The sequence below is a fragment of the Polypterus senegalus genome, chromosome 18 (assembly GCF_016835505.1).
Source record: "Polypterus senegalus isolate Bchr_013 chromosome 18, ASM1683550v1, whole genome shotgun sequence".
NCBI classification, from domain to species: domain Eukaryota; kingdom Metazoa; phylum Chordata; class Cladistia; order Polypteriformes; family Polypteridae; genus Polypterus; species Polypterus senegalus.
The window spans coordinates 36,659,837-36,676,061 of record NC_053171.1 but is presented as its reverse complement, the minus strand read 5'-3'; the positions used below and the strand labels follow the sequence as shown (position 1 = coordinate 36,676,061).

The window sequence follows — 16,225 nt, the reverse complement described above, 5'->3', positions numbered from 1 at the left end:
AGATGCATTTCAGATATCTAAGATGAGCAAAAAACTATTTTGAAATCCCTGGAAATACAATCTGAGATATTTTAAATTGTATAGTAAATATATGAAAATGATATTCCGATATCTTTGAAATAAGTTCATGTCTTTTTTAAAGGTATCTTAAAATGTGTTTCAGATATCTTCAAATAAATTCAAGATATCCTGAAATACATTTTTAGAGATCTAAAATGGCATGGTCAATTTTAAGATATCATGAAATAATTCTGAGATGTTCAAAAGATATCTGAAAAATGAGTCAATGTGAAGAAATCCATTTTAAAATGTCCAAATTACATTTCCAGATATCTTAACTCTTTCAGGGCAGATGTTGACTTTTGTCAAAATTCAGGGGTAGAGAGAGGTAATCAGCTGTAAACTGCGACATTTTAGTTTGACTCTCTTTGCTAGAAGGAAAGTTAGCTTCATTGATTTGACCTCGATTCCCTTTGGTTGCATAGCGTAGTGAAGTGCAAACAACCTCTAAAATGGCATTGACATCTGGTGAGAGACCAAAGGGAATATGTAAAGCAAAATGACATTTTATGTATTTTCACTGAATCAGATTCAGACTTGTCGGACTATGATTGTGATGCAAATGATCTGGAGGTGGAGACCAAAAACAAAAGTGAGGTACTAGCACTAGCTGACTGGCCCCCAGCTAATCAGCTGATGTGCCTACAGCAATGTTCACCTGGTAGGACCGTCACTTACGATGACAAGAAATACAAAATGGATTGCGTTGCACTGTGACTGCCATGCAAAGGCATCTAAGTAGCAGGCCCACCACATATTCCTGCTGGCCAACGAGCCACCCCGGCTGCAACAGACACCAAACAGGCATCGACAGCAGCCACAGCACACAATAATAGACATTTATGATGATTTCTGTGTGACACCATTGCTTTGTGTGCTTTTTAGAAAATTGAGTTTTTTGGAAAAAATATTCAGCCTTCAAAGAATTAAAATAATATCCAGACCATTTTGAGATATCTGAAATACATATTAAGATATTTCATCCATTTCCGTATCCATATCTATGCATTTTCTATACCTGGTTATGGAGAGTAAGGGCATGGGGAAGCTGCAGCCTATCCCAGCAAACATTACGCACAAGGCAGGAACAGACCATTTTAGCAATGCCAATCCACCTAACCTACCGTACATGTCTTTGGACGTTGTGAGGACTCGGAAGAATCCCAAGCAGACACAAAGAGAACTTGGAAATCCCATGCAGGGGGAGCCCAGGACGTGAACCTCACTCACCTTGTTGCACCACTGTGGCGCCCTCGTTCAAAGATATCTCAGGTACATTTCCAAAATTCATAAAATGACTTCCTGTCCATATTCAGATATCTAAAATGCATTTCTAGATCTATCAAAATGACTTCCAGCTCACTTTTCGATATCTCAAATTCATTTCAAGATATCTTAAAATAGATAGGGAGTCCCATTGAAAACATAGGCAATTTTGCAGGAAGTTATTTTGAGATAAATTGGATTGCATTTCAGATATTTCAAAATGCCTATAGACTTATTTTAAGAAATCTTGAAATGTATATTTGAGAAATTTCAGGATGTTAAGGAACTAATTTCATGGTATCCTGGATTGCATTAGATATATCTTAAAATTAACAGTGAATCAACTGCAACATATCTTGAAATCTGTTTGAAATATCCTAAAATGCATTTAAGATAGCTTCATTTTAAGATACCTTAAATGACTTTCTAAACTTCTTGAAATACATTCTGAGGTATCTTTAAATGTTAATTCTTCCACCTTTTCACTTACATGAACATATTGTGAGTTGTCACCGTTAGTTTCTCTGTGGAATGTATGGCAAGTCAAATGATCATTTAGAGATAGTTTTAAAAATTTAAAGATACCTTAAAAACATTTAAAGACAACTCTAAATATTTAAAGACAACTCTAAATATTTCCAGATATCTTTAAATCATTTAGAAATATCTCCTAATCATTTGAAGATATCTGTAAATGATTTATAGATATCTTGAAATGCATCTCAAATGAAGATATCTTTAATGCACTTCAAGATATCTTTAAATGATTTACAAATATCTTTAAATGATTTGCAGATATACAGTATTTAAATAAATATGTGTGCATTTAAAGATATCTTTAAATGATTTACAGATACTGTATCTTCAATACAGTATGTTCAAATTATTACCGACTGATACTGTATCTTCATATTATTACAGATATCTTTAAATGAGTGATTGCAAATTTAAAGATATCTTTAAATGATTTGCAGATATCTTTACAGTAATTAAAGATATATTTAAATCACTCCTCTTTATTTAAACGTATCTTTAAAACAAATTACAGATATCTTCCTCTTTATTTAAAATTTGTATTCATTTTCAAAAATCACATCACTTCCTGTGAATGTGATGGCTTCCGTTAGTCGGTCGTTTATTACAGAATTACAAATATATTCTAACGTACGAATAGTGCAGTCTCACAGCCACGCCTCAGTTTGGCAAGCCGAATTATCATTTAAAGATACCTTGAAAACATTTAAAGATATATCTAAATATTTAAAGACATCTAACTATTTCAAGGTATCTTTAAATATTTTTGAATGTATTCAGCAGTTTGAAATAAATCGCTTTTGCTTCTTGCCCTTTCCGCAGCGACTCTGCATATGCAACGCCACTAGAAGGCTTTGCGCGCCAAACTGGCACTCGGGAAACGCCGTTCACGCGCCCGCGGCCACGCGCTCTCGCTAGGCTGCCATCTTTGACTCCTGACCGAAGATGTTCGGCAGCAGAAGCGATGAGGCCACCGCGGACCTTTCGGAGAACTACCGCCGTCCATTATCCTCAGAAGCGGCGACTTTGCTGGAGATACGTCACCGCCTCTCTTCAGGGAGATCAGCATGTAATCAAAGAACGCGAGGGACCTTTGCCAGCGCTACGTGCCGCCTCCTTAACCCCTGTTTGGTCGGCATGCGAGGCGGCATCGTGTCTGGAGGTAATTTCACACAAAGTGAGCGCTACCCACACGGCTGCTAGAATAATTCGAAGCAAGCGGCAAATATAATGTGCTAGGAGGAATTTTGGTAATGTGTGGTTTGACACAATTTCACATAATTCTCTCTGGTCTCGTCGTTTTCCTGAATGTTGGCTCCCGAACAACCATATTGGTGACAGGATACCCTTAATGACAGATCAACCACCCGTACTGGCGTAGCAAACATTCGTGCTGTTTTTTATTATCAGAAGATGTGAAACAATTATTCAGAAAGTGTGTTCATGTATATACAAAATAAATTTGATGTGTAAAATGTAAACCACTTGGACATAAAAACATGTAAATATAAGGGTTTAATGACAATTTTCACTGTTAATATACACAAAGGTGAATCATACAAAATTGAATCTGGACCCCAGGTGGCATGTTTACAGCCCATGACACATTTTGTCTAATTTACCAGTGTGGTGGACAAGAGATTATGCTGACAATAATAGCTACAAGGCCGCAGCTAATTGTGTGCGTGTTGCCAAACTACTGCAATGCCTCATATAACTGGGTAACTGGGTGCAGCCTAACACTTATGTGACTGAAATGTTGGAGGGAAACATATAATTAGAGGGAAAGAATTAAACACACATGGACCCTGAGAGAAGGCGCAAAGTTAATTCAATGACGGATATAGAATCCTGTCTTTTATGGCAGTGAGCAAGCAGCATTACCAGTTTCTTCATTGTGTCTCCCTCTCCTTCTCTGCTGTAAATATGTTTCATATTTTCTTTGTATCCACAGATCGATTATTTGCTCTTTAGAAATCTGTTATATACACATGCACTTCAGTCCCTGTCCCTTAATGTCATTTCATTCATTTATCCATCAATTTTCCAAGCGTGTCTCGTCCATCACAACATGGCATATGACCACAGCCCTTCCTGATAGCATCAAGTAAAAGACAGTAACCAGTCCTGTGTAGGACACTAATTCGTCACAGGACACACTCATACTGGGCCAATTATGGGAGCTCTGTCCACCTGATTTACACATCTCTGTATTGTGTGAAGAAACATGTACATGCAAGATCACTTGCGTAATAGAAAACGTAGGAGAAGAACAGGCATCCTGGCTGGAAAAAAGAAGTAGCCATTACTTGAATGGGAGGCCAGCACAACAATGCCAAAGGATAAATAACTTTCTACCCGGCTGGTGTAAATTAATAGAAGAACCAGCGATAGCCAGGGGTCGGGAGCAGTTCAATCACCCATACGATATGTGGCAGTGATCCTCACATAGGAAGCCAGTCGGGATACCAGCTTGAATGCTTGAGTGTTGGAATCTGGAAATGCAGCACTGCGGGTGTCCTTATGGGCCAGTAGAGGGAGCTGTTGGAGGAGGAACTCTCTTACTTTCTTTATGGCCAGAAATGCTTCTCTGAAGATGCAGCATGTCACAAGAATCATTCCCAGGTCTGCCTTAAAAAGGAGCCCACTGCCACACATGGAAGAGTCACAGTTGGGAGGCAGTGGGCAACACTCTGTGAGAGGCAGAGAAGAGGAAGAATAATTGGGTATTACTGTGTATTTTGTATTATTGTGGCTGATTACTGGAGAAGAGAAGTGCCTTGTGGAATAAAATCCTTTATTTTATTCATAAAGTGTGTGCTGTATGACTGTGTCTGCAGTTTAGGGCTTTCCAGGACCCCCTTGTGGTCACAAAATCCAAACTTCATGATGACATTAGCCAATGATAAGGCAGCATATATTGGTCCTGCTTCACTTTTGCTTCCCCTATTTTGAAAATCACTTTATTAAAATTAATATACTGTATGTTATATAAATAATGAAACTGTTGCTTTTTGAACAGATTTCTCAAGTTTCTGGTAATGCTTTTAAATATAATTTTGCGATTAATTATATTCAATGCATATATTGCTTAATCTTTTTGGCCTTTTTTAATTAATGAAGTATTAAAAATCATATTTATGGTAATATTTTCATCTAGCCAACAATTAATTTTCTAAATGGCTTATTTAGGGATTGATATAAACATAGCAATTCAAAGAAATATAGAATTGTGTTTTTCAGCTTGTTATTAGGTAATCAATGAAGAATTTGAATCGGTGCATTTGTGATCTTGGTGCCAAAAACTATACAAAGCTATTTTTTATGTATAATTAAGCAGATTTGCACTCCAGAAAGCTCAGCATGGAGTTGTCATGAAGCATGTTTCCTCTTTTGTAAAACCCAAAAGAGACAGAAGTGCAATTTATTCAGACCTAGAAGCCAGTTCTGACACATCAACTAGAGACCTGTTTGATGACTTATTTAATGTTAGCTTTGTTATGAGGGGTGTATATCTTTGCCAAAGTCAGAAACTTGAACATTAGAACTACTCCAAAACTGCATTGTCATACTCATTTTGGGCATCATATAAAAATGATTTTTTAAAATCCTGCTTGCCTGATTCCTTGGTTGTTTAATTAAAGGCCACTTATTGTGTTAAAGTTGTACATGATTATGGCATTTCTGTTTTTTAATCTAGTTACTCTGCTATTCTTCCTTTAAACTTTGTGTTATGTTGAGTCAGACTCCTGCTTTGCTGACCGAAGCTCAAATCCAGGATTAATAAGTACAAAAAACCTCACCTCAGAAAGCAGTGGTTTCTCAGCATGGAGTTCCAGTACTCCCTGCTTCAAGAAGACTGCAGTCCCAGTAAAATCGCATGGACCAGCATCTGCACTTCGGACACGTACACCACAAACAGAGAATCCAGGTAATTTCTCAAGCTCAGCAATGTTCTGTTGTTATTTGACATTTGTTATTGGTACCTTTTCAACTGAATCATTTATGATTACAGGGGATATTTCTGTAAGATTATAAGCATATGAAAAATATAGTATTGTTTAATGCCACGTAAGATTCAATTTCAATATTAATAGTGATTAACTTGTACATTATGTATTATATCTCTACTCCCTGCCAGATGTACAAGGAAAAACTTACCTTTGTTATAAAATGTTCTATGTATTTACTCCTCTGGGGTATCCTGTCAGAGCATTACATCAGCCTTTCACTGTCTGAGGAGCACTCTGTAGAGTTTCTGTTCTGTACCCATTATTCATGCAAGAAAAAAATTGATACCTTTATCTTCCAGATTGCCATTGTAGTTTTCGCCCTTTAGCTGCTTAACTGTTGAGTTATAAATTATGTCATCTTATGTGTAAATGTCTTCAGTTGTGGGAGCCAAGACTGCACAATAATGTACAGGGGACTAAAAATAAGAAACAGAACACTTGTGGACTGTGAAATGGTTAAATGGGGTATTTTCCACCATGAGTCGCTGGAAATGTTTCATTGTGTTGTGGCACAGATTGTACAAGTATCTGGAGCTGTACTAAAGGTGTGCAGTGCCATTTGTTCATGGAGAATTTAATAATTTGGTGTTTTATGTTTGTGGAGCAAACCTAAGCCTCAGGGGATATTGCGCAATGTCCTATAAGTACTTAAATGATTTAAGATATGGTATGATTTAAGTTTTTGTTAAAACATTCATTGACTATTTGTGCTGTGTAATGGGGTTTTGTCAATGTGAAATATGTTGTTGCCAATCAGGACATGAACGCTTAACTATAAGATAATTGTGATCAGTGGGAATTGCTATAATATACAACACCTTATACATTGCTCTGTATGAAAATCAACACAACCCGCACCATAGCCGAGTAATCAGAGCACCACAATTTATGTATAAAGGGCACGAGATGTTTAGATATGTTTTATGCACCATCTGGGTACTTATCAGATAGTTGAGATGAAGAATTAAGGTGTAAAGGGTTACTTATTTGACCATTTTGTTTTTTTTCCACCTCTTATTAGACCATTGTTTGTATTGTTTGCAGTTCTTTACCTACTAAGGTATGTAATGGAAGACAGGGAACAACTGGCTTAACGACTGGGACATATAGCTCCTTGACTGGCCAAAATGCCCATATACTAATGGACAGAGCATGTCAATGGATGGCTTGGGTTCCCTTTCCAGGGCAGGGCAACAAATTTGAAGAACAGTTAGACCAACTATCAGGGCTGTATGCCCTCCCAGTGTGCTAAGTGGCAGTGTCTCTTTGTTGAACCACCCATGTGTACATCTGCAGGTCAACCTGGGAGTTGTACTCCTGTTAGGCAGCATTGGGGGTGTCACAGGAAGGAGCTGCTGAGACAGAATGTCCATGTACTGAGGTGGTTCTGCCTGACTTAGAAGTGTGTCCTTGGGGCAGATTCGTGGCACCAAAAGTACTCCTGGGTCTGGAATAAAAGGAGCTGTCTCACTTCATTCAGAGTGTTGGAGTCGGAAGAGAAAGACTACGAAGCTTGCCTGGGGAGAGTGGAGGAGAAAAAAGTGCTGTTGTGTAATAAACAGGTTTTGGAAGAAATTTCTTAAAATCAAATAACTTTTGAACCTGGGATTTGTGTGTTTGTTGTTGTATCAAGGGTTTGGGGCCCAGAGATGCCCCCTACTGGCTGTAAGTACGTTTTTAAGCACAATAAAGAGTTTATGCATTGCAGCCCCATCCATTGTATATCTTGCTGGGGATATAAGGTAATGAAAAATAGCATCTCAAAACAGATATGTGGAGGAGAAAACACTTGTATATTAAAGAAAAATAATGCTTGGCTTTAAATGCTGATTTATCTTAGAATTTACAAGTGTGAAGGAACTATATCAATATTATCAACAAGGAGTCTTTAATGCAATGAAAGTATGTGCAATTCTTGTTTCAGGCTTAGATATTGTCTCTTCAGCAGTAGGCTGGTGGCTTGGTTCAGAGAAAAGTTCCAAAGGCTAGATGGCTTGATGACTTCCAACTTGGAAGCACTCAGTTGTTAAACAATAAAGACACAATAGAAAGCAGCAACAGGGTATTATAGTTTCTCCTTTAATCATCGTGTGCGTGTATTATTTACAACATTTGTCCAATAATAGACACAACTCGATATACTGTACATCTTGTTTTCCCACTGTAAGCAGAAAATATGACAATTTCTAGGTTTGCAGCTGCCATTTTATGTTTTGATTTGTCTATGGATGTTTTCAGTTTAAAAGGCATTATTCTGCAGCTCACACAACGTCTATCTAATATTTCTAGGAAATGCTAAGGTATTTCTATGCTGTAAAAAATTGAAATATAGCTAAAAATATACACCATATATAGTATATAGCATTCATATTGATATTTACTTAACCAATTTAAAGAATAAATCACTTTTACACTCAAAATATTGATTATGCAGTATTAGTTGCACAATACAGTACGTTGTTATCCCAGTACACCCTATATATTGATCATATTTGTTGCACACTGTATTTTTTATTCCACTATATGAAATTGGGGGTGGAGTGGTGGCTCTGAGGCTAGGGATTTGCATTGGCAATCGGAAGTTTTCCGGTTCGAATCCCATAAACTCCAAAAGTGACTCTACTTCATTTGGCCCTTAATTGCTTAACCTGCAATTACTCCGTCCTGGGTATGACGTTAATCTACATCCAACTCTGCATGTAGGCCCTCCAACCTGCAGAGAAAAACCTGGGGGCTGGTGGCAGAATTGGCACTTTACTACTTACTTTAATGTTAAACAGGCATAAGTCTAAATCTGGAAGTGAACATATTAAGCAAATAAAACCAAAAATTGTGAGGCAAAAATGTTACATCTGAAGAGCAGAAAAAAAGTCCTAATTATCACTGAGACTTCTTTTCCCAAGCTAACTAACAGCAATTCATCATGCATAGTTTTTATTTTTAATCCAACAACTTGGATTGAAGATTTGCAATCTGATAGAGGTGACACAGTGATCTAACATATGAGTAGGAATGACTATGGCTTGTCAATGAGTATGGCTACTATATGAAACAGGAGTCCCAAAGTGGCAACAACTGAGTGCGTAAAAAAACAAAACAAAATGGTACTATTCTGCCACAAAGAAAGTTGACTTGAAGACTTGAAATGAATTTAAAACAAAATAAAATTATAACTGATGCCAAGAAAATAGAAAATGAAATAGCGTTAAGTAATAATTGTAATTTCTATCATAATTATAATAGAAAATATGAAAATGTACAAGAAAGGACACAAAAAACCTGGAAATCATGATGACAGTTTCCTACAGTAGCTGCTGAAGTCTTGCTCAGCGAAATCCATTTCAACATGACGATTAGCATAATGGCATGTTGATTGTTTCATTCTCTTAATTCTATGCAGAAACACCTGCTTTTAATATAATATTTACCCCCTCATTCATCTAAGCATTGAATATTTTAGGCAGTGACCTATTGCTGAGTGTTAAGATACACAATATTCAGTACTGCATCAGCCTCATTTACTTGGATTTAGACAGCTGCTATTATAATAATATAGCTTAGCATTTTTTGGTTTTACACTTTGTGCTGTTAAATAACTGTCTCTTGGCCTTTAGTCCTGCTGTAAGGGTTTTGATTTCTGTCAGTATTCATGGTGATTTTAAAGAGGATTTTCCATCTACTTTATGTGCTTTTTTTGTCAAGCTTGATAAAAGTATATACAGAGCTTAACATGTTCTGTCTTAAATGTGCTGCTTGGGGTGACATTAGGATCCTCTGGAATTATTTTGTTGATTGATGAGGCTAATCTGTTTTGATTTCGGAGGTTTGTAAACATTTAATTGCTTTATGTCCATTTTTTCTGATAGTGACCACCACATCCACTCTGTCCTCTGTTCCGGCTGCCTCCATAATTGTTGCTATAGTAGAAGGACGTGGTCTTGCCCGAGGAGAGATAGGGATGGCATGTATTGACTTGAAGAATCCAGAACTGATGCTCTTCCAATTTGCAGACACTGGAACTTATGCTAAAGTAGGAAGAAATTCAATAATCTGTATGTTTTAAAACTCATTTTATCACTTTAACATGTCTATTTCACATACAGAGTCATATAATACTTTAATGTAAATTAAAAGTTTTTAAATTATAATAACCATTTTAGAAGTAGTTTTACTTCTCTGTAGTTATTAGCATATACAGTACGTGTAGAATATTTTATGATATTAACAAAGATGCCAGAAACTTTGCTTAGTATATGCTAAGTTGAGCAAGGTAAACAAAACACATAAAAATGTTTACATTTTAATGCTAAACAGTTTATTTTATATGATGATGCAAATTTTGCCATACTAATCTTTAAACATGTAATACTTTAAGCCATTTTGTCTTTCTTTAGGTTGTAACAAAACTTCACATCTTAAGTCCATTGGAAATATTAATGCCAGATACAGCAAGTGATAAAGGCAAAGGGTCAAAGCTATTTGGTTTGATTGTAGAAAACTTCAAGGTACTTGAATAACTTGACTCTGAAAAGGAAAATGATTTCATATATTTTCTTTTATTTTAATTTAATTTAATTTAAGCATACTGTATATACAAGTATATGCATGCTGCAAATATATTTTAATATTCTTTAATTTACATGCTTTTATTATTGTATACTTTTTATTATTTTAAATAATGTACATGGAGATAATGCAAATGGTTATTTTTTTTCTCTGCTGTTGTTACTAGTGTGTTGTAGTCCTGTTAAGAAGCCTAAATATACTGTAGAAAATTTAGGGTAACTTATACGCCAAGCTTAATGGTCTTTCACAACAGGTTACTCATTTCCTCACACTGACAAAAGGAGTACTATACTGGGGCCTTGATCTTGTTAAGTCTGTTTAAAGGCAAGCCTGCAGATGTCCTTAGACATATGTTTAGCAATTTATGCAAATTGAGTAAGCTATATATTGTTTATGGCTTAGAAATAATTGTGATGCGCTTAATGGGAAGGTTTTGCTGAAACCTTTTGATTATTTAGGGCACAAAGGCAAAAAAATAGCTAAACTTTTCAAGATTTCAATATTTCCAGTCCCAATTAAGCAGCAAGGAAAAGTATGCATGAGGAAGTGTCAATACCCATATACTGACATATGGCACATGACGTGACAAGACAGGGTTTCAGCATGATTCCTCAGCAAACCTGGACTGTTTGGGGGTAGAATGCTTAATTTGTTTTCTTTATACAACATGTTTAGGTCGTCTGTTCATATAAGGTCTCATTAGGTAATATATTTCAATAGGCTCACAATTGTTTAGGGTAAATATGAACAAAAGGAGTCAGAGTAAAGATATTGTCTGCCATGGAAGTTACTAACATTTTCAGAAGTGTCCAACCATCTGATATCTAACATACTTAACTCAAGTTCATGGTAATGAGATGCAAAGTCTACCACTACCCTGAACATCAGGTACAGTACAAGACGGAAACCAAACATGGGAAGGATCACAGTATCAGTGTTTATTAAAAACACAACTTTCTCAAACCTGCTTAATCCAATTCAAGAATGTGTCAAGTTGTTGACTAGAGCTACATCAGCATCAGTGAAGGAAGGCTTTAAACATCCTTGGACTATGCACCAGTTCATCACAGGGCCCACTCACACACACACACCCAAATGGGACAATTTAACATCATCATTTAACCTAAAATGCATATCTTTGGGATGTGGGAGAAAACTCCAAGCAGCTAGAGAAAATCCAAAGAGATACGAGGAGAAAATGTGAACTCCAAACACATAGCAACTTAGTGTTAGCAACTTACTGTGGGATATGAACACAGCATACTGGACTGGTGAGGCATCTGTACTAACACCTGTACCTTCATGCCATTGTATTAAAAATGTATGCTTTAATACTATTAACTGCTGTTCTGTTATGAGTAAGATATTAATCAGTGCTAAATATATAGGTTTCACTAACAAATTTTTCACAATACTAAAGTGGTTTGTATTTATGCACAATACAACTTTATTATTACTGTGTGTAGAATATCTAAAAATTTACTGTGTAAATATCTTCAAAGAAGAAGGTATTAGAGGCAAGGCTACAGATGCCCTTAAATCAGACTGTTAGTCACTCAATATATGTTTAGCAATTTATGTAAATTGAATAAGCTATATATTGTCCATGGGTTAGAAATAATCATGATGTGGGATGGGATGGTTTCTGAAAGGAGTAAGGATAAAATGCTTTTTTTTTTTTTACTTTTCAGAACATAGCTTTCACTGCAGTTCAGAGGAAATACTTCAGTGAGGGAAAAGGCTTGGAATATATTCAGCATCTTTGTGCCCCAGAATTCAGCACAGTAATAATGGAAGTTCAAGCTAAGTATGAAAAATAATAATTTTAGTCTAAATTAATTTCTTCTGCAATATCACAAGACCAGACTGGATTTATTAAAGACAGACACTTAACTTATAAGCTTTGACGTTTGTTTAATATAATATATTCACCCATTATATTAACACCCCAGAGAATGTATTGTCTTTAGATGCAGAAAAAGCATTTGATATGGTTGAATGGTACTACCTGTTCACCACATTGCACAAATTTGGGTTTTACTCAAACATATGTGCATGGGTAAAACTACACTATAATAGTCCAGAAGCCTCAGTTCGTATTAACAACATTATTTCAGACAACTTCAAACTAGAACATGATACTCAAAAAGGATGCCCCTTATCACCTGTGCTCTTTGCAATTGCCATTGAACCGTTGGCTGTAGGGAATCCATTCGCGGGCTCCCGATTACCGGGAGCCTGGGATTCCTGGACATTTTTCATTCCTGAATTCCCGGGAATGAAACTGCTGTAATTCCTGGGAAATTGGGAACGGCCAAGCTTGCATATATAGCGTGTACAAGTGTAAAAATCGATCAAGAAATAACAGAGTTATAGTTGAAAATAATTAAGTGGCACGGTTTTTTGGCCCACGGTGTAGTGTTTTGCAGATTGATTCAGTCAACCAGCAGCAGTTGTCAGTCTCCCGGCTCCGACTAAGACTGAGCACAGTGGACTAGGAAGAGTCTGCACTCGGCAGCTCACGAATGCCGGGACAGGGCAGATTTCATTGACGTCTGTTAGACAACAACTTTGAACAGCAACTTGAAATTGCAATGTGTCAGTCTGTTGCATCCACATTATTTTTGCCAGGAAACTTGCCATCAAAGAATGATGACAAGAAACTGGATGCATCAGTAAAAGCCGAAATGGCGGTGTTTCTGAGCAATGCAAGCGCAGGCGTTGTTTAGAACAAGCATATCAGTATCTGTTTAGGTAGATCGCTTTGCATTCAAAAAAATATTTTTTTAAAGGTATGTCTATCATATATCCTCCCTATGGCATTTGCCACTTGATTGACATACAGGATGGCCAGTCTGAGATCTCTTTCCTTCTAACACACTGGTCATCCCACATGCACCCATACAATCAGATTGTGATTCAGACTATGAATGCCATGAATGTAATTACACCGATCTACATGCTGTCAAATAAACAAACCACACGCCGTGGCTTCGCCTCTGACACTGACGTGCAGTGAGTGTGCAGTGAGTGTGTATGCCTGAAGAGCCCAGAATTAGGGGGAACACGTGTCACGTACTCTTTGTATTATTTGACATAAAACTTTGCAACATTCTACGTTACCTGGTAGGTAACCACCCATACAATCAGATTGTGATTCAGACTACGAATGCTTTGAATGTAATTACCCCGATCTACATGCTGTCAAATAAATGAACCACATGCTGTGGCGCAATGTAAAGGGCAAAGCACGTGTCGCATACTCTTTGCATTATTTGACAGTAAAACTATGATATATATATATATATATATATATATATATATATATATATATATATATATATATATATATATATATATATATATCATTTTTAAGGTAGGTAGATCATTTTGACCTGGTCATTTTAAAAGTAGCTCGCAAGCCGAAAAAGTGTGGGCACCCCTGAACTAGATACATGTACTTATATGACAGCATGAACTGCCTTTAGATAAGGTTAGTCTTTTATTGATGTCAATATACTGCAGTAGTTTTATTAAAAATAAGTGTTGGTCGTTCTAAAACCATTCACATGTGAGATGCCTGGGCACTGTGTCATCCCTGGGCGCCCGGTATTCCTGGGAATGACATGTGGGATTCCTGAATTCCCGGGAATGGATTCCCTAGTTGGCTGCATACTTTCATAATGCATCAGAGATAAAGGGGATTGTCAGAGAAGGCCTTGAACAGAAAATATCACAATGTGCTGATGATATGGTACTGTATATATCTGACCCACAAAATTCTATGCCAGCAGACCTAAAGCATTAGCATATTTTCAAAAAATATCTGGACTTAAAATCAATTTGAATAAAAGCGTGCTTTTTCCAGTGAATTCTCTAGCATGTAATATTGGACTGGACCCCTTCCCATTTATCTTAGCATATCAGTTTAAATATCATGGGGTAAATTATACATACTCGCATATCTGCTGCTTGCGTTGTGAAGGGGGTTGGGGCTGAACGCATGCTAAGGAGATGCGGGCGGATCAGCTACTGGCTTTCTGCTGCATGCTTCGCTGCACATCGATCATTTAAAAGCCTGTACAGCAACTGTCCTTTTGTTTCACTGCCTTGTCTCGCGTGATGTTAAAGTGTCTCTCGCGGGACCATAAAGGGTCTCTCGCGGGATGTAAAAGTATCTTCCGAGAAGATCACGTATCGTCCCAAGATTTTTTTATTATAATACAGATATATACATATATATATACGAGTATATATATATTGCAAGTACATATGAAGCTGTTTTTCAACATTTTGCTGTCTGCATGGAAAAAACTTAAGACATGAATAAATGGTCTACCCTCCACCTTACATTAGCAGGGAGAATCAACATTATTAAGATGAAAATCCTTCTCAAGCTGCTCTTCCTATTTCAAAGCATCCCCATATACATTAACAAATCATTTTTTAAGAAATTAGACTCAATCATAACTTCATTTATTTAGACATCGAAACAGCCACACATCCAAAGGGAGTTTCTACATCAGCCTTAAGCAGAAGGGGATATGGCACCACCTAACTTTCAATTTTATTACAGGGTGGTAAATATACAAGCTATAAAGACCTGGACATTGACACAAATCGATGAATATACACAAGCCTGGTCTGCAATAAAAATAAAATCTTGCAGTACTTCTTTATATTCCCTGCTCTATGCCCCAGTTACTGCAGACTACCGTCATTATACTAATAATCCAATTGCCCTTCATTCTCTCAGAATATGGAACCAATGTAGGGAGCACTTTTATCTATTGCACCTCTACATGACAACCACCTTTTCCACCTTCTCAGACATATACATTATTTAATGTCTGGACAATATCTGGGATCAAAACACTTAGAGACTTGTACATAGAAAATGTCTTCACATCCTATGAAGAATTACACTTCAAATACATCTTCTCAACACAATTCTTCCACTGCTTTCAAGCTAGAAAACTTGTGAAACAGAACCTGTCCAATTTTCCTCACCTTCCACCTTGTTCTGTTCCAGAGGATTTATTGAACAGTCTTTAAGACTCAGATAACATCTCTACAATTTATAAAAATATTTTGAAGTCCCTTCTTTTCAAAGATCCCAGAAGACACTGGGGAAAGAATCTGTCACTTAATATTCCAGAATAGGAGTGGAAAGCAGCCAGGCACAGAATATTCTCGAGTTCCATATGTGCAAAGCATTCAATCATTCAACTGAAAATCTTTTATCAAGCACATGTATCTTGTTTAAAATTGAACAAAATGTTTCCAGGACAAGATCCAACATGTGAACGTTGCATTCTAGCTCCAGCCTCACTGGGCAACATGTTCGGGGTGTACACTAAATTAACAACATTTTGGACAAAAATCTTTGCATGCCTATCAGACAGCCTCGGTGTTATAATCACTCCTAAACCATTAACAGCTGTCTTTGGTGCACTCCCAGATGGTCTTAAAGTGAAGAAAGACAAACAAACTGTAATTCCCTTTATTGCACTCCTAGCACGTAGACTTATATTGTTCAACTGGAAGAATCCCACTCCACCATTTCTAAATCAGTGCATAACTGATGTTTCATACTACTTGAAAATGGAAAAAATCAAATTCTCACTCAGAGATTCTGTTCAAAACTTTCTTTAAAATATGGCAGGATCTAATCAGTAACATTTTAGAATAAGCTTCCATTTCGGGATAAAGGATACCCTTACAGTCTTCTTCCCTTTATAGAGTAGCTTCATTTGCTGACTTTTCTCTATTTCTCTTGGCTTGGG

At 36.7% G+C, this 16,225-nt stretch overlaps 1 protein-coding gene across 1 annotated transcript in view; it reads left to right on the top strand.

The window, feature by feature from the left end:
- The first annotated feature begins 2,923 nt into the window (after positions 1-2,923).
- Positions 2,924-16,225, top strand: part of msh4 (mutS homolog 4) — a 50,027-nt gene continuing 36,725 nt past the window's right edge. Inside the window, exons 1-5 of the mRNA XM_039741870.1 lie at positions 2,924-3,022; positions 5,606-5,791; positions 9,740-9,903; positions 10,268-10,378; positions 12,131-12,246. Coding sequence (XP_039597804.1) covers positions 2,998-3,022; positions 5,606-5,791; positions 9,740-9,903; positions 10,268-10,378; positions 12,131-12,246 — 602 coding nt within the window. The 5' untranslated portion in view covers positions 2,924-2,997. The remainder of the gene's footprint in view (positions 3,023-5,605; positions 5,792-9,739; positions 9,904-10,267; positions 10,379-12,130; positions 12,247-16,225) is intronic.